The 25299-nt window shown below is 36.7% G+C and overlaps 1 protein-coding gene across 1 annotated transcript in view; it reads left to right on the top strand.

Annotated features, from left to right (window-relative positions):
• LEPR (leptin receptor) overlaps positions 1-25299 on the top strand; it is a 76800-nt gene that overhangs the window by 21859 nt on the left and 29642 nt on the right. Inside the window, exons 5-8 of the mRNA XM_029947759.1 lie at positions 666-789; positions 11477-11685; positions 16210-16355; positions 19131-19275. Coding sequence (XP_029803619.1) covers positions 666-789; positions 11477-11685; positions 16210-16355; positions 19131-19275 — 624 coding nt within the window. The remainder of the gene's footprint in view (positions 1-665; positions 790-11476; positions 11686-16209; positions 16356-19130; positions 19276-25299) is intronic.

The following is a 25299-nucleotide window of genomic DNA, read 5'->3' as shown; positions in this document are numbered from 1 at the left end:
CATAATGGTTCAACAGTGTTGTATAATCCCTACCAGCTAGAAATCCTTCAAGTTTGGGGAAATATGTTAGTGTTGTCTTAAGTGAGCCAGTATTTATAATCATTGGTATTCTTGCTTTTTAAATTATAAATCCCTAATAATTTAGTGTCAGGTGAGTTTTTCAGTGCACAGTGAAAAAGTATGCCTGCATCTGTTGTATCTGGGGCCTGTGACATTACAATAACAAGAATTTAAGACATGAATCATAGTTCACATATGAATCACTGTACTTTTATTGCTAAAAGCAGACATATAAATACAGCTCCACATTTGTGTTTATCTTGATATTGAATATTTTCTTTTGTTTTGGAAAGTGAGCATGAACTGAGCTAGGTGACTTTTGAGGTCTTTTGTCCTACTTAAGTAGTTCAAGATTTAAAAAAAAAAAAGAGTTTGAGAAGCAGCAATTGAATTTAAGTCTCTTCCTTTACCAAAAAGGAAGCTGAAGGCCCAAGGGACTAGATGACTTGGGTAGATACATACCACTGGTTAGAGCCGGTTCTTTTTCTCTCAGAATAGGCAGTGGAAGTTGTATCAGAACACTGGTAAATTTAATTTAGTTCTTCTCTTTCACTGAGTTGTCCAGAATTTTTTTTCAGATTTAATGTAGTTTATTTTTAACTCAGGTGCAAACTGGAACATACAGTGCTGGATGAAAGAGGACTTGGAATTATTCATCTGCTCTATGGAGTCACTATTTAAGAATTCTTCCGAGACTTATGACCTTAAGGTCCATCTTTTATATGTTCTGTAAGTACCAAATAAATTAACTTGAAAATTTCTATGACATAATTTCTTTTAAATGTAAGAGCTTCCGTACACAGGAGTGGATTATGAAAACTCTCCTATCCCTACATTTCCTTTTGCATCTAGGTACTTTTCTTTAAAAATTTTTAAAATGTTTTTTATTTATTTTTGAGAGACAGAGAGAGACAGTGCGAGCAGGGGAGGGTCAGAGAGAGAGGGAGACACAGAATCCGAAGCAGGCTCCAGGCTCTGAGCCAGCTGTCAGCACAGAGCCCAATGCGGGGCTCGAACCCACAAACTGTGAGATCATGACCTGAGCCGAAGCCAGACGCTTAACCAACTGAGCCACCCAGGTGCTTCTCTAGGTACTTTTCTAGGAGGCAGTTATATATATTTTTTCATGCAATATGCGTCTCTATTAGGTTTCCTCTTTGCTCTTCCTGCTAAGTAAGGTAGTGAGACATTGCAGTTATGGATGGGAATATATTCTGAAAGAAGAATGAACTCAATTCAGGGGCCTTAGATATTTGAGAGGAGGGGAAAAACTTGTTATACATTTCTTTTTCAGGTAGATTTTCCCCCCTCATATTTGGTCATTGTATTAGCTTAAAAACATATGTGCTCAATATTTATTTGTGTTAGCTAGAGAGCCAAGATGGTGGTTTGAAGTAGCAATACACTTATAATTCTAGCTAACAAATCTTCCAAGTTTTCTAATAACTCCTGTGATAATACATATCATTCCTCTGTGAATTTTAGCTCTTTCTATTTTTTTCTAATTTGACCTTTTCTGACATGCTTGATGAGAAAGAGACTCATTTCCTTCAGTTCTGCAGTTATTGAGATCATACGATTGAGGGGTGACATGCTCGAAACTGTCCATATAAACACGAGTCCAGTAGACTGGTGGTTACTAGGGACTAGGGGTCGGGGTAATGGGGGTTCTTGTTTAAATACATACAGAGTTTCAGTTGGGGAAGATGAGAAAAGTTCTGGAATTGGATGGTGGTGATGATTACCTAATAATGTAAATGTACTACTGTCACTGAGCTGTACACTACAAATGGTATATTTTATGTTATATATATTTTACCACAATAAAAATACTTAGAAAAGAAAGAAACTTAAAGATGCTGAGAAAAAAGATAGTAATGTTTATGCCTTTGAGGCATTACAAGCTAGTGGTTGGGGCAGATAAGTATAGGGCTTCAGTTTTAGTGGTGACTGTTGTATGTTTTGGGAGGCACATGAAGCCATGGGAACACAAGACTGTTGTGGAAGCCTGAGGTGGAGACATCTTGGGCAGCTGAATTCTAGATGACCGTAGAAGCCCCTGCGGACCTCTGCTTTGTGCAGTTCACGTTAAGGCAGGGGTCTTGAAGGGGACTACCTGATTGGTGAAAAGGTGCTGTAGCTGCCAGTATTTCAGCTGTACAAAATGGTAGATTTTCGGGACAAATTTGGACAGCCTGGAAACCTAGAAAAATGTGCACAACAGAAATGACTGAGGTACAGACCTCTGGAGGCCTACAAAGTAGTGGAGGTTGTAAAGTGGCAAAGACGGAGGAATCATGGGTAATGCACAGACAAGGGTGGGTATTTAAAGGACAGGACATAGTGAGGTTGCTTCTAGTCTGTAGATAATGACCCAGCAGGGAAGGAAAAGTTGAAGATATATTATAAGGGGACCTACTGAAGATCTATAACCGAGTGTGAATATTTATTATTTTTTAAATGTTTTTTTTTTTTTTTTAATTTTTGAGAGAAGAAAGAGACAGCGCAAGCAGGGGAGGGTCAGAGAGAGAGAGAGGGAGACACAGAATATGAAGACAGGCTCCAGGCTCTGAGCTAGCTGTCAGCACAGAGCCTGACATAGAGCTTGAACCCATGAACTGTGAAATCATGACCTGAGCCAAAGCCAGCCGCTTAACCGCTTAACCTACTGAGCCACCCAGGTGCCCTAGAGTATGAATATTTAAATTCCAGGAAAAGTTCCAGGAAAAGGGCACAGGTGAAAGGTTGGTCTTAAAATGAAGGAAGCTCACCTCAACTTTAAGTACTGAGGAAAGAAAGGAAGGACTGTGGTAGATAAAGATATATTTGAAGTTTGGAACAGAAAATTTCCTGCTTTATTGAGCAAAATAGTTTTTAGCTCACAGAAAAGAATTCCTTTGCAATGCAGCACATTCCTACGATGACCTAAATATTTTGGATGGTGATCAAAAACTCACTGGGTGCCCATTCGAGAGAATTTCGGATATTGTCAGTGAGCTAGGACAGCGTGCTCTGTTCCAGAGCTCTGTGACCACGTGCAAGTATTTAAATTTCAGTAGTATCAAAATTTATAATTATTATTGTTATTTTTATGTATGGACTACAGTTATGTCTTGAGGTCTGCATTTTCAGAAAAATATATATGTGGATATATTAGAACATTACACAATGACATAGTAACTTAGCTACAGCTGAGAATCTTCACTTCACTTCAGTCAGCCAGGTAACGATAGGTCTAGTTGTTAGGTGATGGTTTTCCTGGGTCAGACCCAGAAAAATGAGAAAATTCTGATAAATTAACTAGTGTTTTCAACTTGCTCACATGAGGAATTGAGGAGATTCTTTTGACCTGCTTTTATTTTGAACTCAATTTTCTAAAAATATCAGTACAGGAAAATTTGTCATTATTGCATGCAATTTGAGGAACGTTGTAGGTTTTTTTTCTTTTTTTCTTTTTTCCACACTAATTGTTTTATCCTTTGTATGATTGGGCTAATATGTCCATTTAATCAATTGTCAATGCTGTATCTGCCTTAAATTCTGTTGTTGTCTGCGTCTCTGGGCACTGTATTTCCAAATAATCTAAATAAGACTCCTCAGATCAAGAGGAAGAGTTGGTCAATTTAATGAACAAGGTTTCCATGGAAGAGAAAATCCATAAGGTGGTTTCTGTAAGAAGAATATTTAATCAAAATCCCTTCTGCAGACATTAGAGTTCATGAGAGAAATCTTTCAAATGCTTCCGTGTGTACATAAGAATGGTTTTTAAAAGGAACCAAAACCTAATGTTTAGAAGGGATTTAAAGCCCTATAAATATGTCCCTTCAGGGAAAGCATTGTTTGAGCTCAGATATTAATGTTTGTCAGAGAATCCAAAGGAGAGATACCGTAGAAATAGGCTATTTTGGAACTACTTTAGACATTTTACCTTTGACCTGGGAGAGAAATCCTTTTCTTCCTTTTTTGTCTACTGTGTGCACCAGCCACTGAGCTGAGTGTGAGGAACCATGCTGAACAACTCAGGCGCGGCCCTTGCCCTCCTGGAGCTAAAAGTAAAGACAAAGAACAGAATAGTTTGGAAGTGCTGTGATGTAATAAACATAGGGACTTGTGAAAACATATAAGGTACTAGAAGTTATCTGCCTGGATTACAATGGGGCAGAGGATGAACCAGGTAGAATGAAGACCATTTGCAAAGTCCCACAGTCACATCTGGACATTGCAGACAAAAAAAAGTGTGGTTGGGTTGTAAAGCTGGGGAATGGTGAGAAATTGAGGTGGATGAATAAGTAAGGGTCATCCAAGGAGTTTAGACTTTTATAACTGCTAATACCTAGTTTACCTTTTCTCTTTACTGTTACCCTGTCACCATTCTTGGTGCTTTCCACTTCTCTATGGATGATCTTCAATTTCTTAAAGGCTTTTCTTTCACTATTCTTGTTTTTTCACCTGACCTAGTTCACTCATTCTTGTGGACCTACTGTAAACCTTGTCATTACTGGTAAGCATGCTCTGTCTATAAGTTCAGTTTCAAGGATCCCACTCTTTGGCTGTCCTCCTCTCCTCCTCACCTTAGGCTTATTCGTTTTATTACTTCAACCTCAGGAATAATTACTTCTCCATGTTTCTTGGCTCTATCCTGTGAGGTTCTTTACATGAAAGGCTGCGGCCTTGGAGTTTTCTCTGCATGCTTCCCGTCAGCACAAGTTTCTTTTGTTTAAATACACTTTACTCAGTGTGTATCTCTTCTGTTGTGGCAAGAGGAAACCAAGAGGAACCAACACCTGCTTGGAAATCTCTTCCAGCAGGACGCCCACTTCAGTAGGTAGACCCCATGCTTCCCATGTAACTGCAGATGTGTGACTTAGTTTTCTGCCTTTACATGAAATTCTCTTTCCTCCAGTTTCCCGCATGTGTTCCTCACTTCCTTTTGTGCCCTCACTGGCACTGTCCTCAAACTCTACATTTCCACTCACAGTCTATTCAAGACAGTTTAGGCTTTCTTTATCATGCTTCTCCAAATTTTTCCAGCCTCTGTCCATTACCTCATTCTAAAGCCACTCCCACATTTTTTTAAAGTTTATTATTTATTTTGAGAGAGAGAGAGAAAGAGAGAGAGAGAGAGAGAGAGAGATGCAGAGAAAGAGAGAGAATCCCAAGCAGTGCAGAGTCCAACATGAGACTCAAACTCATGAACCATGAGATCATGACCTGAGTCAAAATCGAGAGTCAGATGCTCAACCGACTGAGCCACCCAGGTAATCCCCATGGATTCTCATTGTATTTTATGAACTATAATTTTATGAACTTTATTTTAAGTTACTATCATTTTTTATATTATTGCTCAAATTGCCCCGTATTTGGCCATTGGGAGCTTATTGAATCTGGCCCCTGTGTCCTTTTGATGTGTCCCATATTTTTTTTGAGGACTTCCTTACTCTTTAGTTCTACGAGATGTCTCAGGTTGATTTTATACTTTTCTTCCTATAACACTGGAGTCAGCTATTTCTCCAAGGAGCCCTGATTCCTTTTTATTGGAGAGTGGTATTTAAAAGCAGTATCTGGGAGCTAGATGTTCATCATTACTTGAGTGGCATTGTTTCGGGGCCCTCTCATCTACAGAACTAGTTACGTATATGCATGCATACAATATATACAAGGTTTATATATAATATACACAAATCTATGTTTATGTATCTCTGTGTATATATATATATATATATTAAGAGTATGTATTCATACTAACAACTCCCATTTTATCATTTTTGAAAGTTTACTTATTTATTTATTTAGAGAGTGGGAGTGTACCAGTGGGGGAGGGACAGAGAGAGGGAGAAAGAGAGAATCCCAAGCAGGCTTTGCACCGGCAGCATAGAGCTGGATGTGGGGCTCGAACTCATGGACTCTGAGATCATGACCTGAGCCAAAACCAAGATTTGGATGCTTACCTGACAGAGCCACCCAGGTGCCCCTAACACCTCCCATTTTAGTCCAAAACCATATATTCATTCTAGCCTTCCTTTTTTCTTCTTTGCCTTTCTTCACTCCTTCCCTCTCTTCCCTTCCCTCTTCCTTCCTTATCTGCTTTCTTCTCTTTTTACCACGAGGGAGAAGCCTGGCTTCCCTTTCCTACAATATATAACCCATTTGTTCAGTGATAGAATACAGGTAAAGTAGTTTTGGAATTGCTAAGCTATACCACTGTGAAAAACCGGCATACTAATTAGAGTACAGTATTTGTTTACACTTATTTTGCCTTTGCTAAGGTTAAAGGTTACAAGGTCAAAATACTACTTCCAAAGTTTATTAGGATATTCCCCCCTCCACCCATGTCTTTATATTGTTAACTTGATATATTAAGGTTCATTTGTTTTTGTTTGCATTCTTCTTTTTCTTTTTCCTTTTTCTTCCTCTCTTTCATCCTTGTTGATTTTCCATTTGTTTGGCACTATCTTACATTTGAAGACCACTTTGTGTTTTACAAAATGCTTCTTAAACTTGTCTCCTTGAAGATATTTATCTAGGCCATTACTTCTCACTTGGAGCTGATTCACAAGATAAGGAGTGGAGACAGTAATTTGCATTTCTATCAAGTTCCAGGGGATGCTGATGCTACTGGTTTGGGACTAAATTTTGCGAACCACCGATCTATGACTTATGGAAAACAGATTCTTTAGCCCCAGACCTACTGAATTTTTCATGGACTGTCGAGGAATCTAGTTTTAACAAGGCTCCAGGTGATTATGATGACAAGACCAGTATGGGACACTAAGCTGTTCTTTGACTTTTGGGGGATTGACAAAGTAGATTTTTTGGGTAACATTTGTAGATTTGGGTAAAATTTGTGTAGATTTAAAGTGACCTGTTCAAATGATATATAAAGCTAATACTGTTTTAAACAATTCCTATGTATTGACTTGTCTACTATGGTTTGTCTCAGTTTATGTCACAATCAGAAACTTGAGTGGCACCCATTTAATGCTATTCTGTAGTAGCTTAATGTAGATCATTGCTTAGAGAAGTTTTAATATATTCATAGAAAAATAATCCTGGGAACAAATAATTTGACCAGAGGGCAGAACCTGCTCTCTGTAAACCACTGTGGCTACCAAAAATGAAATTTCATACTAAATTTTTATATATCTAATTTCTGAGTAGAAAAATTGCCCAAGTGATGAAATTTGCAAAGAAACCAAATGAATATTTGAGAAAAAAAATTTTTTTACTATTTTCACTTTGAAGTAAAGTTTACTCATTATATATAGAGATTAATAGTAGCACTGAATTTATGTGTGTATTGGCAAAATATAAGATATTTTGCTGCATAAAAATTTTGAAAGGATTTCAGAAATTATTAAATTTTGGTTATTTTAAGCCAGTGTATCTCTTTGTTATTTTAAAATTTTGATTATCATCTTAATAATTTAACTTTACATTAAAATTATCAAAATTTAGAATGTTGTTTGTTTGATGTTCACAAATACTTAAAACTTCTTTTGGAAGGTAGAAGAAGTTCTTATGCTGACTTTGACAAGTAACAAGGCTCGTGTATTCCAGGTTTCATACAAACTTTGAAAAGCTTATGCTCTCCTACATATGAGAAATACCTAATGTTTCACTCAAGGAAAAAGTAATTTGAAATCATTCTCCAATTTTTTAAAGTTTTGATATATAAAAATATACAGATGATTCAGATTATAATTATTTTTAGTTGTGGCTACCGATGTTTTTATGAATCTCCTAAATAAAATGGCAATAGTAACAGTGAAATTTCTCTTGTGATAATAAGAAATCTTGAGCATAATGCAGTGAGCACTGAACATGGAGGCACAAGGCTTCAGATGAGTTTCAGGACTATGTTGTCTCTGAGCCTCAGTGTTTTATAAAGTAGATGATATTAGTTCCCTCCCAAGGTGATTCGAAAAATTGAATTAGATAGTGATCCTCAAGGTATTTTGTGTCAATTGTAAATATGCTATATACTGAAATTTGATTATATATTTGGTGTGGATTCTTTATTTTTGTGTCCTTTGCCTATCAAGTACCCAGCAGTAAGGAGTACAAAGTGTTTTTGGCCAATAGCTGGGACTGGAAAATGTTTTCGTTAAGGGCCAGATAGCAAATATTTAAAAAAAAATTTTTTTTAATGAGAGAGAAAAACAGAGTGTGCATGAGGGAAGGATAGAGAGAGAGGGAGACTTAGAATCTGAAACAGGCTCCAGGCTATGAGCTGTCAGCACAGACCCCAATGTGGGGCTGAACTCACAAACCATGAGATCATGATCTGAGCCAAAGTTGGACACTTAAGTGACTGAGCCACCCAGGCGCCTACACATAGCAAATATTTTAGACCTTGTAGGCCGTACTCTCTCTGTCACAACCTTGTAGCCATAGTTAATATGTAAAATGAATAAACTTGAGAATGTTTATAGACATTGAAATTTGAATTTCCTTGTATCACAGGACATTCTTCCTCTTTGTCTTTTTTTTTTTAACCCTTTGAAAATGTAAGAAGCCATTCTTAGCTCACAAGCTGTACAAAAAAAACAGGTGTATTTGACCTGTAGGCTCTAGTTTTCTCACCCCTGTGTAGAACATTTTGAGAATTAGTTTTAGATTGATTCTTAGAGTTTCATGATGGGGTTATCTGTTGGGATAGTTTGGGAAATTTCCAAATGGAGATGCTTTAAAAAAAAAATAATGAATTATTAAGATAAACGTATATTACATATAGTCATTATTATGAATATGTACTATATATTATATTTTATTTGTGTATATTTGAAGTTACAAAGAAATTGAAAGTGAGATTGATTAAAAGAACACATAACAATGGAGTGATAGAGAAACCAGATGGTTAATCTAATTGGTAATCAGCCTGATTCAACAAATATTCATTCTATTTAGGAAAAAAAATGGCATTGGCGATGATGTAAAGTAAGATAGTACAACTAACTTTTCTTTTTGTGTTAAAAAAGGAAAATATCACTAGAATTTTCTATCTTTAAAATGTCTTAGTGAAAACTGTTATTTTCTATTTGGTTCTATTTTTGCCACAAAACTTGGGAATTCTTCAATCAAAGCCTAAGAACCTGTAAATATATTTCTGACATAAAATACCACAATTTATTCAACTTGTTCCATACCCTTTTGATAAAAGCCTTTATTTTAATATTTGAAAAACACCTAAGAGGGATAGTGTGATTTTTTTAAAAAATGACATTCATTGGCTTTGTTTAAAGCTTTAGGTAAAATTCAAAGTGCTGAGTCATTCCAACTCCAAATCAAAATGGTATCTTACGGGTATTATAGCACTTTAAAGTTTTAAAAAATCCTTTTATGTTATCCTCTTTAATACTTACAAGAGCCTTGTAAAGGTGGATAGTGCAAGCATTTTTCTCGGTTTTACTGATTATGGAAACCAATGCTCACAAAAAAGAACTCCCTTACTGTGGCTCATAAAGCAATAGAAGGACTTGATTTTAGGTCTCAGTTTAATTTAGTGTGCTTCCCACAATATGATTATCCATTACACAGCACCCAATAGACTACTTTGTACCTTAAAAAGCCTGTAAATGTTGTTTCTTGATTGATTTCTTTGAGGAGTAAAATAATACTAATGTCTATCAGAAAACTTGTAAATTTATCATAATTCACAACATTTAATACTAGGGGTATATGTATGAAAGAGTTGGGTTCATTTATTTCATGTTGTGTTTCTATTTGAATTCTCAGGTATGTTGCTAGTTAGAGTTTCTAAAGCATTGCTTGCCCCACACTGAATTTTTAATTAGTATCTTTAGTATTTATATAGCTTTTCCCTCAAAAAGGGCTGTAAGATTTCTGAAGGCAGTGATGATGTCTAAATATTAATACTCTCTCCTCATTCCTAAGGTTTTTTTTAAACCTTTTTTTAAAGTTTATTTTCAGAGAGAGACAGAGAGACAGAGAGTGAGAGCAGGGGAAGGCAAAGGGAGAATAAGAGAAAGAGAGAATCCCCAGCAGACTCCACACTATCAGAGTAGAAGCCCAATGTGAGGCTTGAACCCATAAACCACGAGATCATGACCTGAATCAACACCAAGAAACTGATGTTTAACCAGCTGAGCCACCCAGGCACCCCTATGATTATTGAGTTTTGAGAGTTCTTTATATCTTTTGGAGATAAGTCCTTTATCAGAAAGATGGTTGGGAAATGTATTCTCTCAGTCTGTGGCTTTTCATTTTGTTGTTTCATAGTATCTTTCTTTCAAAGAAGAGTTTTCAATCTTGAAAAGAGTCCAAACTAAGAATTTGTTTTTTTATGGATCGTGTTTTTGGTGTTGCATCTAAGGACATGTTACCTTACCCAACATCACAAATTTTTGTTCTCATGTTCTCTTCTAGACGTTTTGATAGCTTTGGACTTTATATTTGAATTGATGACCCATTTTGAATTAATTTTTGAACTTGGTGTGAGTGGATTGAAATTGGTTTTGTTTTGTATATAGATATGGCATTGTTCAGCACCCTTTTTCCACAGAGCTGCTTTTGTACCTCGGTAGAAATCTAGTTGTCCATATAGGTCTTGGTCTCTATTCTGTTCCATTAATCTATTTTTCTCTATATTAATATTCTATTGACTTGATTATTGTGGTTCCATAACTATAACTTCTTATTTTATTATTTTAGTATTTGCTTTAGGATTTGTAATAACAGATATTTAATTCATTACAGGATAACTGATATACTTCCAAAGAATATTATACCACTTCACGTGCAGTATGAGAACATTGCAACGGCATACTTGCATTGTGTTTCTTGCTCCCAACCTTGGAGCTGATGTTACACATTTTACTTTTATCTGTGCAATAAACCTTATACTATGTGGTTTTTATTTTTGCTTTAAGTGGTCAGTAAATACCCTTTTAGTGTTATTTTCATTTCTTTGTGTGGAAACTGTCTTCTATCTGCTATCATTTTCTTTTGCCTGATGAACTTTTCTTTGGCATTTTTTAATACACATCTGATGGTGCCTGAAAAAAACCCTTTATTTCATATTTATTTTGAAAGATATTTTCTCTGGGTAGAGAGTTTTAGGGTCAAAATTTTTTTTCCTTTTTGATACTTCACTATTGCTTTGGTATCTTCTTGCTGATTTTTCTTTTAAGATTTTTTATTATTTTTAAGTCATCTCTATACCCAACATGGGGCTCAAACTTATAATCCTGAGATCCAGAGTCATGTTCCTCCTGACTGAGCCAGGCAGGTGTCCCTGTGCTGATATTATTTCTAATGGCACCTGCTTTAACTCTTATCTCTGTATCTCCCTGATATAATGTATCCTTTTCTCCCCTAGATGCCACTTAAGCTGAATGCGCAGCAGTTTTGTCATACCACATCTACACTAATATTTAGCTCTTCTTTTTCCACATAGGCCTGAAGTGTTGGAAGAGTCACCTCTGGTCCCCCAGAAGGGCAGTTTTCTGACTGTTCCGTGTAACTGCAGTGTTCATGACAGCTGCGAATGCCATGTGCCTGTGCTGACAGCCAAACTCAACCACACTCTTCTTATGTATTGGAAAATCACATCTGGTGGAGTAATTTTTCAGTCACCTGTGATGTCAGTTCAGCCCATAAATGTTGGTAAGTTGTGCATAAAAGAGATAATAGATCTAAACATCAGTCATACAAGCAGGTTAAAAATTGCTCACAAACATTTTTTCAATAGCTTATCTTGCTTTGACCAGCACTGTAAGGATGGTAAATGTGGTATGAGGGAGAATTAAGAGTAGCTTCTAGAATGTTTTAACCGCAGTATCTCTGTAATTGTTAACTTAAATTCTTTCTTAAGGCAGTTTTTCTTTAAACTCTGGGTCTTTGCCAATGGATATGTATCATTTGGTTATCCCTGTTTTCACTTATCAGATAACAGTTTCCAAAAATAATCAGAAGCTTGTTTTTTACCTGGGTTTATTCCTTCAATAAATATTTCTGAGAGGCTCATGTGTGTCAGCCACTGATCTAGGAGCTGGAGAAACAATGGTGAATGAGACAAAGTTCCTGCCTCATAGGCCAGAGACAATATTAAGCAGAGAGGGATAATAAAAAAGTAAACAACTAAATAATTTGCTATACAAATCTCATTATAAGGAAAACTCAAATAATAGGTTGCGTCCCAGATTTTTAGTGCAAAAATTCCCGGAGTTTCTTTTGATCCACTTGAACATATCATTACAAATGTGAATAAGTTAGGCAAGTGTTCACTTAAAGTATTTATTAACTCGGTTTTGTGCGTGTATGTATATTATATACAATATGTAACAGTGGTAACACTTATTTTTCTTGAAACCATCATATACCAACTTCTTACATGCTTCATTGCATCGTTGTTTTTGATCGCACAAGAGCCACTTTTCCAGGCATCTCACACTTTTTCACATAGCCTCACCTTCACTTCTTTCTAGGTTACTGAGCATGCCATCTGCATATGCAGATTTGCATACGACATATGAATCTGCATATGACATATTTTAACATTAGGAATTAGGACTTTCAAATAATTTGTCTTCTGGGGATACATTTGTGGTCTCTACAACATAAATCCAATGACATCTGAGCAAGTCCATCTTGAAGAAAATATACATAATATTTATAAAATACCATTATGTTCTCTTTTTAAAGCAAATTCTCTCAGCACTTGGAGCCACAATTGAATTGCATATTTAAAAACAATAAAGTAGTTAAGAGAATGTGCTATGATAGACTTTATAAGAAACTTAAAAGGAATTTTGTCTTTTCTCAGTAATGATTTTTGAGGAAAAAATATCTTTCCTTATGCTTGGGCATATTTGATAATGTCTCAAAATTTTAAGTTCCATAAAAGAGGTAAGAGATTGAGAGTCTCAGGTTTAGGGACTATTATTGTAGCTATGGAAATCAGAGAAGGCCTGTTTTAGGAGATAGCAGTTGGGCTAAATGAAAAAGAAAGAACTATGCCAAAATCCAGAGCAAAAGGTGCTTCATGTAGGAAAAATAGCACCCATGAAACCTCTGAGATGGAATGAGTGTGGCATTTGGAGGAACCAAAGAAAAGACCCCTATGCTTAGAGTGAATGAGGTAAGGGGAGTATTTGGAGATGTGGTCAGAGAGTTGTTGGGTTCATGTCTTATTGTAGGCCAGAGTTACAGAGTTGGATTTTATCATAATTGCACTGTAAGTTTTTGAACTAGGAGAGTGATATGGGCAGGTGTGTGTGTCTGTGTGCATGTTTGAAATTTACTCTGCATGTGGAGAGTAAAGTTGATGGGGAAAAGAGGAAAGATAGTGGCAAGAGTGGAATCAGAGGGCTCAGAAAGGAGGTTATTGGAATAATCTGGTTGATTCAGGGATGTAGCCGTGGAGAAGAAAGAAATGGTTATACTTGGGATTTATTTGGGAGCTGGTGCTGAGACTTCTAGTGGATTTGGTGTTGAGTATGAAGGAGAGAGAAGAACCAAGGATAACACTCAGACTAGGACCAGAGCATGCCAGTGAATAGTGGAACCACGTACTGGGATGGGAGATTTGTGGAGGATTAATTTTGAGATGCTTATAGATACCCAAGGGATGCTGAGTAGGTATTCGGAAGTATGATCCTAGAGTTCAAGGGAGTGATATATATGGAATATTTGGTGTATAGATGTTTATGGGATTGCATGAGATCAGCCACTTAGAGTTCAGCGAGGGAAAGACTGAGGTAGTCATAGAGAAAAGAGGAGTAAAAGAATCTGGTAGCCTGGAAGCCATGCGGGAACAGTGAGCAGAAATGTGGAATGCCACTGAGAGGTGGAGTGAAATGGATCAGACAGCTGATACCGGATTTGGAAAAGGGTGGTGATCTTGATAAGAGCAGTTTGAGTGCATGGGTGAGCAGGAAGACCAGGTCAGAGTAGGTTGGCTAGGAAGGTGGGATGCAAAGTGGGCAGAGTGAGTAATGCCAGTGCTTCCAAGGGATACTGCTGTGAGAGAAGCGGGTAGGTGGCGGTGTATCTAAGACTGGGGACATAGGTGGTCCAGGGAAGGATTTAGTTTCAGATTTCTAATATTAAGGCATATATGTATGCAGGCAGGAAATGTATGATAATTTATAATTTTATGATTTCTCTTCTGTTTGATGTCTTTGTTTTGCTTTCTTTTTGGTCATGAGAACTTGGTGAATTTCACCTATTGTTTTTAAACTTTATCTGTCCCTGCTTGAAAGTAACTAAAACCTGTAATATGTCACATGAAGTAAAAACTTAATCAATTTGGACTCAAGGAAAAGAGAAAAAACTATGTCTAAATTCTTGGAAATACAGTATGTTAAAAATAGTAACATGTCATGTTAGTTCTTGAAAATAAAATGCAAATCAGTAAGTGTTTCAATGTAATGATTATATCTATGTACATGAGTAAGTTCTGCTAGTTAAAATCTTGAAAACACAGAGATGTATAAAAAAGGAGAAATTCATCATCTGTTTCCTATCACTTTGGCATTTTTTCTAATTTTAATACATACTTATGAATATTATTTTATTTGTTAATTTCAATGACTCAGGAACCCAAGTATAGATGTTGTTTGGTAAACTTTTTTAAAGTTTATTTTTACTTATTTTGAGAGAGAGAGAGAACAAACAGGGGAGGGGCAGAGAGATAGGGAGAAAGAACTGCAGGCAGGCGCTACACTGTCAGTGTGGAGCCCGATGGCAGGGCTCGATCGACCTCACAAACTGAGATGATGACCTCACCTGAAGTCAAGAGTTGGATGCTTAACTGACTGAGCCCCCCAGGGACCCCCAATTAACATTTAATACTAACAATATTCAACATTTTCAGTATTCTTCTCTAATATCATTTAAAAATTTTTTTAATGTTTTTATTTATTTTTGAGAGAGAGAGAGAGAGAGAGAGAGAGAGACAGCATGAACAGGGGAGGGTCAGAGAGAGAAGGAGTCACAGGATCTGAAGACAGGCTCCAGGCTCTGAGCTAGTGGTCAGCACAGAGCCTGACGCGGCTCGAACCCACGAACTGTGAGATCATGACCTGAGCCGAAGTCGGACACTTAACTGACTGAGCCACCCAGGCCCCCCTCCAATATCATTTTTAATGACTGTATAGAGTCCCTTATAGGGATGAGCCATTATTTCTTTATTCAGTCCTTTATTGTAAGATGTTTTATTGTTTTTACAAATAATTGAAAGGTTATTTGTTTTTAAACTTTTTAATATTTATTTGTTTTTGAGAGAGAGAGGGAGTGCAAATGCAAGGAGCAGAGAGAGGGGGAGACGGAGGTTCTGGAGCTGTCAGCACAGAGCCTGATTCAGGACTAGAACTCATGAACTGTGAGTTCTAGTGAACTGAAGTCAGACACTTAACTGAGTGAGTCACCAGGGGCCTCAAGGTTATGTGTGTTTAAAACTACACACACACACACACACACACACACACACACACATACATACACACACAATCTATACACAAATGTATATTCATACATAAACACATGAACTCTATATGAACTCAATATATACGGATTCATATGAACTAAAATCACATGCCAAGTTAAACACATTGTTAGACTCTGAAACTCTACCCCTATTTCTGGTGACAAGTCAGGGCCTGCTAATGCATGTTTATTGTGTGCTGTGAGTTATTTGCATAAGTGCATCTAGATTATTGTATTTCAAAGTTAATAGATTTGCTGGATTTTGCACACATATTTGTGTGAATTTTTGCGTGCAAACTCTGTATGCATTTTCCAAGTAGTGCTCTGCAAAAATCTGTTTTTCTTTGTTACCCACTAAAACAGTGGGCTAGTGTGGTAGGGAGAAGCTTCAAAGAGGTTTGGTGAATGCTAGGTTAAATAAAGTTAACAAACTTTTTAACAGCAGGAATTCACGGTTATCAAAACAATGTCATATACTGATTTACAGTTTTTGCCATTTAGGGAGAAGGAAAGGAAGATGCATGGATTGTTATGGAAAGCTACAAGGAGTAGACCTAATATTTTGGTTCTATAATTAGCCTTTGCTTAAGGTCACCTTTTAAGTAGTTAGAAGATTGGGATATACTAAAAATTCATTTTGACTTTATTTTATGATTATCATGAAAATTGCCTGATGTCACCGTGTTCCCTTTTTTCCTTAAGTGAAGCCTGATCCACCATTAGGTTTGCATATGGAGATCACAGACGCTGGCAATTTAAGGATTTCTTGGTCCAGCCCAACATTGGTACCATTTCAACTTCAATATCAAGTGAAGTATTCAGAGAATTCTTCAAAAAATATGAGAAAAGTAAGTATATTTTAAATTTAAAATTTTTAAATGTTTATTTATTTTGAGAGAGATAGAGACAGCCCTAGTGTGGGAGGGAGACGCAGAGAGGGAGAGAAAGAGTCCCAAGCAGGCTCTGTGCTGACTTATGTGGGGCTTGAACTCACGAAACCCTGAAATCATGCCCGGAGCCAAGATGCCCTGAACTGAGATCTCTGGATCTGATGCTTAACAGAGGAAGCCAAATGTCAGAGGAAGCCACTCAGGTGCCCCAGTAAGTATATTTTAGTAAACAAAATGGAACATTGAGAAGCACCTAGAGATGAGACGCTTTCCAAGTCCCATAGAAAATGCTCTTTGTGGGGCACCTGGGTGGCTCAGTCGGTTAAGCATCTGGCTTCAGCTCAGGTCATGATCTCACAGTTCGTGGGTTCGAGCCCCACGTCAGGCTCTGTGCTGACAGCTAGCTCAGAGCCTGGAGCCTTCTTCAGATTCTGTGTCTCCCTCTCTCTCTGACCCTCCCCTGCCTGTGCTGTCTTTCTCTGTCTCTCAAAAATAAAAAAAAAAAGAAAAAAAAGAAAATGCTCTTTGCTTGCCAAATGTACATGGTCCTTCTACAGCAGAAGCAGCTGTAATTTAATATTATACCCCAGGCTTTCATTTAAGATCAACATTGGAAATGACCACATGAACAGCATGTCTGGGTCTTTGGTAAGATTTGGTAAATTTGGTAAATTTTTTAGAAAAATTGTTTGATGTTGCACAATATCTCTTATGTATGGATTCATGTTATATATTGAGGAGTATGACAAATTCCTCCCAGAATTTTCTCCCAGAGAAAGCTCCACTTCCTTTTAAAAATATTTTTTTAATGTTTTATTTATTTTTGAGAGAGAGAGAGAAAGAGAGACAGTGTGAGCAGGGGGATCAAGAGAGGGAGACGCGGAATCTGAAGACAGGCTCCAGGCTCTGAGCTAGCTGTCAGCACAGAGCCTGATGCGGGGCTTGATCCCACAAACCACGAGATCATGACCTAACCCAAAGTTGGATGCTTAACCTACTGAGCCACCCACGTGCCCCGAAAGCTCCACTTCCAAAAAGAGTTTATGTATAAATTACTATTTTTCTCCTTTTCTTTCCTCTCCATTTCCCTGTCCCTTACATGCACATGTGCATGTACACACAGCTAAAGGGCTACAGAAAGTCCAATTAGATTAGAAACTTGAATTCATAACTCTTTCACCTACAAACCTCTGGTTTCTGATTTTACAGTTCAAACTTACTTTTTTAAATTGCTCAATGTATTTGTTTACATGCAGTGCTTATAAAGTGTGTCAAATCCCTTTTTCATTCTTTCAGTATTTATTGAGTACCTACTAGGTGCTAGTAACTGTTCTACATGTATCAGGATGTACTTGGTGGTAGAGTGAACTGGAGAAAGGAATTTGAGGGTGCTGGTGGAGATGGTAGGTTGTAGCATTAAATGGAGGTGGGGAAGAACTCATTGAGAAGCTGACATTTGGGCAGGATTTGAAGGAGGTTGGTGATGGAGATATATGGAGGAATTTGTATCCAAATAGAAAAAACAGCAATTCAGAGGCCCTAAGCTGGATGAGAAGCTAGAAACCAGGGGAGCGGGTGAGGGCAAGAGTAGCAGCAGATGAATCAAAGAGGAGGAGGAGAGGAGAAGGAGGAGGTCATTAGGAGTATGGACTCTGCATGGACTTCGGCATGTTCCTTTGTGAAACGAATTGTTATATAATTTAGAGGTTAAAAAATAACTCTCTTTTTAGCTCTGGACCAGTTTTTTAAAGGCTTTATTTTAATGAAAAGCAGAAAAGGAATCCTTCGTGTCATGTGTGGGAAAAACAGAGTTAAGGCTTCTCTGGGTTTCAGCTCTCTCATCTATAAATTGGAGATAATAGAATTTTAAATATAGGTGATCTGCTCTTGTGTAATACATTCCTAGTGCTTTTCACCCTTTGAGTCTCTGCTGCCCCACAGTTTAAGAGGCTAGGGTGTGCAGTAGCTTTGGAGTACATCATTGGAAAACTGAATCTATTTGCTAAGCAATTCTTAGTAGTGGTTGTTTTATGCAGAATTAAGTCTCTTGGATCTTTGCCCTCTAGTGTGTAAACTGTATTTTGATTTACTATAGCTTATCATCAAGTTCAGATTTTTAAAATTATTCATGCCTTTCTCTGTGAAGCTTTGCTCTAGGAATGTTTATAATTCTCTGTCCACTCCTGCTCATTGTTTTCTACTGTGCATGTGTATTATAGAGGTCCGTGGTGGCTTGAAGCTCTCCACTGACTTTAGCTGTATCTCTCAAATTTCAAAAGATCAATATTCATTATCATTCAGGTAAAAATATTTTCTAATGGTCATTGTGATTTTCTTCTTAGACTTATAGGCTCTTTAAACTTAAAAAAAGGCTTTTTTTTAACATATTTATTTTTGAGTGACAGAGCATGAGTGGGGGATGGGCAGAGAGAGAAGGAGACAGAATCTGAAGCAGGTTTCAGGCTCTGAACTGTCAGTACAGAGCCCAATGCAGGGCTTGAACTCACAGACTGAACCATGAGATCATGACCTGAGCTGAAGCTGGATGCTCAAACGACTGAGCTACCCAGCTACCGCGCTCTTTAAACTTTTATTGACAAATGTGCAAATTAATTCCACTGGGGCCAGCTAAGATTTTAGTTCTTTGAAGTTTGTTAGGACTGCTCATCATCAATTTTGGTAAAGGTTCCGCGTCAACTTGATGCTCTGATGTTTTCAAATAATATTTAATAGGCTGATGAGATGGTCTCAGCTACATCTCTGCTGGTAGACAGTGTGCTTCCTGGATCTTCATATGAAGTTCAGGTGAGGGGCAGGAGACTGGATGGCCCAGGACTCTGGAGTGACTGGAGCACCCCTCTTATCTTTACCACACAAGGTAGGATTGCTAATAGTGGCTCTTATTGATTGGAGAATGTGCTCCTGATTTTTTCTTTGGCCTGTTACAAGGATCTTAAATTTTGTGGCAGTAAAGGAGGAATGCAGTATTAATGTCTTACTTAAGCTTTGACAGGTTAATTTGTTAGTGAAAACTTGTGTAAGGGTTTCCAGGTTTACGTGCGTCTATAATAGTGTCTTGCTGAATTACTCTTTCTTAATCAAAAGATAGAATTAATGTAAAGGTTTCGAATTCACAAATTCAGAACCTTACCTGTATTGATGCTTTTTTGATTTACATTTAAAGTCAGATATTTTTACTTGACATAAATTTCAAATATTCAAATTTTATTTAATTATTGTGTTTTACATAATATAAGGAATAATAACATACTAAAATAATTTTTTCTGCTCTAGATGCTTGCTTTTGAGAGTTTTCACTATTAATTTTCATATTTTTATTTATTTTCTTTTTTTAAAATGTTTTTTAAAATTTATTTTTGAGAGAGAGAGAGAGGGACAGTGTGAGCAGGGGAGGGTCAGAGAAAGAGGGAGGCACAGAATTGGAAGACAGGCTTCAGGCTCTGAGCTAGCCGTCAGCACAGAGCCCGATGTGGGGCTCGAACCCATGAACTATGAGATCATGACCTGAGTTGAAGCCGGAGACTTAACTGACTGAGCCATCCAGGCGCCCCATAATTTTCATATTTTTAAAGTTAAGCTTAACATCAGAAAAACTGTGGTTTATTCAGAACTACCTCATGAAGTTGGGATGTTGTTTTACAAAGAGGCTCAGGAGCCTTAGAATAGTGCAACCCTGTTACATGCTAACTTGTGACCATAGGAAGACACTTTAGGTCCTTTGCCTAGTTGTCTGATCTGTCAGTAGACCAAAATTATTCCTACTGAAACTCATGCAGGTTGATTACAGATATATAGAGACAGCAAGTACTGTGTAAATCACTAAGAAGATAGTCAACATATTTAAGTTCATGTTTTGATTACTTATTATTTAAAAATCATTGCTTAGTCAAAAAGTAGCATTAGTGGTTTGGAGTCTGACAAGTTTATAGAAGTCTTGCCCCCACCACTTATTTGGCAAGTTTTTTAACCTTCATATGCCTCCCTTTCCTCATCTGCAAAATAGAGATGTCTTTTTTTTTTTTTCAATATTTTATTGTCAAGTTGTTTTCCATACAATAGCCAGTGCTCTTCCCCACAAGTGCCCTCCACCATCACCACCACCTCTTTTCCCCCCTCCCCCTTCCCCTTCAACTCTCAGTTCATTTTCAGCATTCAATAGTCTATCAAGTTTTGTATCCCTCTCTCTCCCCAACTCTCTCCCCCTCCTCTGCTCCCCCTTGTTCTCCATTAGGTCTCTCATGTTTCATGCTGAGCGAAGTAAGCCAGGCAGAGAAAGACAGAAACCATATGTTTGCACTCATAGGTCTAGCAGGAAAAGAGATGTCTTTATATGATAGAATGGCACAGTGTGCCTAATGTGTGTACTGAATTAGAGGATTCTCACACAGCAAGTTGAAAAAAAGACCTGCTTCACAATGTATTACTTCTACTGACATCGCATTACTGAGCATAGCTCAAAGAAGTGAGGTCACTGTTACAGATTTGTAAAGCTGCCCTTTATGTTTTCTTGTCCTGACCCTTAGTAAGCACTCAGTAAACCGTAGATAGAATCATGGTTTTCAGATCCACAATTCGATATTCAAAATCTCAGCATCTAATAAAGGTGAGAGGTTGACATGATACATAACTAATTGCATGAGCACGGTTGTCAGGAGAGCTGACAAAGTGCTAGGCAACGGGAAGGATTGGTTCTCTCTAGGAAAGTCAGAAACCTTGTGTGAACAGAGTTAGAAAACATGACTTTCTCATCACTATCCATCAAATAATTACTGAACAGTGTGTTTAATATGGTGCTGACAACTCAGCTTTAGGACTATTTCCATGGAAGGTAACTTTTCTACCTCCAATTATTTATTGTTGATTAATAGGTCTTAATGACCAGCGGTGAGTTATGTAGCAGGGAATGAATTATAACATCAAATTTCAAAGACTGTCGCATGAAAGTTTTGACAACAGTGGGATGGGGTGAAGTGGGTGGAAGAGGAGGGAAGTGGGCCAGACAGCCCTACCATCTGGTGAAATGTTTCTCTTTCGCACACAAAAAAGTGGCTTTCTACTTTATGATTTTACTTCTTAATTAGATCTGAAAACCTACCCTTTATGAAAAAGAGGAAAATTCTAAAAGAATCATTGTTATTTTTAAAGCTTGCTATATTCAAGTCATACATTTATGCCTTTCTAGAATAATGGCTCTTAGTAATGTTAGGTTTTCAGTGGGATTAAGATGAAAATAATTGTTTTAATGTTTATTTTTGAGAGAGAAAAAGAGAGTGAGAGCAGGGGGGGGAGCAAAGGGAGGGGGACACAGAGTCTGAAGCAGGCTCTAGGCTCTGCACTGTCCACACATTTTGTGTCAAACCCATGAACCACGAGATCATGACCTGAGCCGAAGTTGGACGCTTAACCAACTGAGCTACCCAGGCACCCCTAAGATGAAAATTTTGATCCAGTATAATATGATAGTTTTTTTGTGTTATATTTAATGTAAGATTTTGTTTTGGATTGTTCAGGTCAGGTTTTTTAGACCTTTGGATGGACATCGGGTTAGTTCTGTTGTACTTTGTACAAAATCCTTTCATACTACTGTTAACTTTCTTAGTTTGTGTCAGTATCTGCAGAATTAAATTTGCTTGGTTTCTTAATATTTTGGACCATGATTTTTATGCTTTTGTATACAATATAAATCAAATTTTGTATACAATATAAATCAAATTTATTAATATATATTATAAAGCAAATATATTCATATATATGCCCTTCCCTAGGCATATATTTAGAGTTTTGTGTACCTGACAGTAATAAAGATATGTTTTGAGAAGAAACTTTGCCAATTTATTTGCTTATGCAGTCTCTAACAATATTACAATTAACGCCTATCCTTTTACTTACCACAAGTGTGTCCCTATAGTGACTTCAGACATCCCAAACAGAAATATCTGAAAATAAGTGAAAAATAAAGCCAGGCAGTGAGTAAACAGCTGCCCAAAGGGCAGAATTTGTTGATTTAGCAATGAGTATAAATGAGGTAGCTTACTAGTTTAACAGACTTGGATGGCTTAGATGCCACTGAGTGGTACTGGTAATTATTAAGGGAAAGATAGAAACTTGCCAAATAGAAAGCAGACCAGGGACACCAAGAGCTGGGAGAAAAGCCTACACACCTTAGTAGCTCCCAAACACATTTGCATGTTACAGTATCTTCTCCTGTAATGATGTAATGGTGGGTACTGAATCATAAATCAAAGGCACAATTAGGTTCATGGTTCCCTACTGAATAACAACAACAACAACAACAACAATAATATTGACAGTTACAGGTGCTTCCTGTGTTTCAAGCCCTGCTCTAAGTGCTTTACATGTATCATCATTTTATCCTTTTGATACCCTGTAAGATAGGTACTGATATTTCCCTTTTACAGACAAAGAAACCGAGATTTAGAGACGTTAAGTAACTTATAAAAGTTGGCACAACCTAGAGCTGGCAGTCCAATCAATCCCAGTGTTCGCATTTGTACACACTAATACAGTGATTAAGTGCATGATGTACATTTATGCAATATTTCTGGTGTCACTAAAAATTAATACTGGGAACTAATAAGCAGTAAGATTAGTTACATAGAGCATTTTAGTGGGACCCCTCAGTTCCTTCATGATTTCTGATAAATGAGGTTTCAGTGTTGCTTAGGTTGTTCAGATTTTGGTTTTGCTGAGGTTACCTTCACAGCACTGTGCCCTCATGGCACTTACTGCACTTGAGTATTGTTCTTGAGTGATGTGCACCAGTGAAGTATTTTTCTCCAAACTTGGGAGCTTCCTGTTCTTGTGTAAAAGCATTTGGATCCCTGTCCCTTAAATCTCGGTATTTACTATTATTAGATTATCTTCTGTTGTTCACTGATAGGTGTCATAATGGCATCCACCAAACAGAAGTATTCTGTAAGATTGAGGCATTAACTCATTTAGAACGAATCAGTACACTTGCTTTATCATTTCCAAACACTTTGGATTTTACTGATTTTTTTTGAACAGAGGTTGTCTAATGTATTGCTGCCAGAGCAAACAGAATACTAACTATCAGTACCTTTATAGTTACTACTTCTTATTCATTGATTTATTAAAGCTATACCTACAGAGTACTCTGTTAATGAAGCACTGACCATTTCTAATCAAGGAATTCTTAACAGATTTTTTGAAAATGTATTGGCTAGGTTCTTTCTCTGTAGCTATTGGGAGATCTTGGACTTTGGAAGGAAAACCCAGGACCCTGGCAGAACTTACGAAGTCTAACAGTATTGCAATTAAGTTATGCTACACACTTAAAACAACTTTAGAAGTGCTCACTTCTTGACTTTCTTAATCACATTCTTGTGCTGCCAAAGAAGAGGAGAAACAGATAATTTCTACATTTTATACTTGGCAGTGCTTATAATGCACTAGAGAAAATATTTTCCCCTCAAAGAAAAATAGGAAGTCTGCTTTGAAAATTTAATAATCTATTTTCTGTAGCTATAATAAACACATTGTAAACTAACTTAAACTAAAATGTTTTGATTCATGATTTATGCTCATGTAAGTAATTCACTAAGATTTATCAATAGATTTTCCTCTTAATGAAATTCATTAGTATAGACCCTGCAAAAGTATTGGTACCTTATCATCAGAAGAAAATTATTATTTTCTTATTTTCCAAATTAAATGTTGTGTAGTATCTTAATTGAGAATAAAATATATATTTATATAATTTAAAACATTAAATATTCATTTATTTCATATTAATTTCTGTATATTCAATGTAAATTTTACACATCATCAGGTTTTTAACGACTTTTCTTCTTTGTAAGCTAATATTTTAATATTTAATCTTGCCAAAATACTATGACTTTAACTGCATTTCTTGATTAAGCCTTACTGAGGCATTCAATTCTGAAGTGAAATGCTTTGAGTTTTTCATTACCTTTAAACATTAAAAATTCAGCTTAGCTTTTGAAATCTAATGTGTACTCTTTAAAAAAATAAATTACTCTTCAACTTTTGAAGCCACTAAGTAATGACATTTGGAGCATTTTGAAGGTAGGTTAATGATCTTTTAGATCTGTGTTAGGTACTTGTGTGCAGTCAGTAATGTACTAACAAGGCTTGAGTGCCTCCTAGGCGAGGGTTAAAAATCTAATGGACCGTCTTCTGTCCAGTGATTTCATGCTGCTCCTTTTTTTCCTGTTTATGTTTTACTGCAAACGTACAAAATACACATGTTTTGTATGGATTCTAAATACAAAGGCCATGGAGTTTAGCCTGCTATTGCAAAAAAGAAAATAAACTTAAATAATAAAAATCAATAAAGTTTTTCATTTTTGTTTTGGGGGATAGTCCAGATGATATGTACAGAAACAGATATTCATATTCTCTCAGAAGAAAATGGCAAATCATGGATTAACTGAAATATACTGTTTTTATAATGCACTTTGGCAGAAATAATTTCTTCTTATGTAAACACTTTTATTCTGTTTCTAATTAAAACTATAGGCAAACTATATTTCCAATAACAGGGGGCCAAAAAATAGTATGGAATAGTGTAGAGGCATTAAAAATAATATTTTAGAAAAATATTAGTTCCTCTTATCCTTAACCAGAGTATACTGGCATTAAGTAACTTAAAATATTACAGATCAGTATTTTTTTTTTCCTGTTTTGGTGCATTTGTGCATTCTTGATTTTACATTCCCTAACTAATTCTTTTTTTTTAAATTGTTTAAATGCTTATTTAATTTTTTGAGAGAGAGAGAGCAGGGGAGGGGCAGAGAAAGAGAAAAAGAGTGCGCATGCGCGAGAGAGACATAACACAGAATCTGAAGCAGGTTCCAGGTTCTGACCTGTCAGCACA

The sequence above is a fragment of the Suricata suricatta genome, chromosome 8 (assembly GCF_006229205.1).
Source record: "Suricata suricatta isolate VVHF042 chromosome 8, meerkat_22Aug2017_6uvM2_HiC, whole genome shotgun sequence".
Classification (NCBI taxonomy): domain Eukaryota; kingdom Metazoa; phylum Chordata; class Mammalia; order Carnivora; family Herpestidae; genus Suricata; species Suricata suricatta.
The sequence above is the reverse complement of the archived record's forward strand: the minus strand, read 5'-3'. Positions and strand labels throughout refer to the sequence as shown.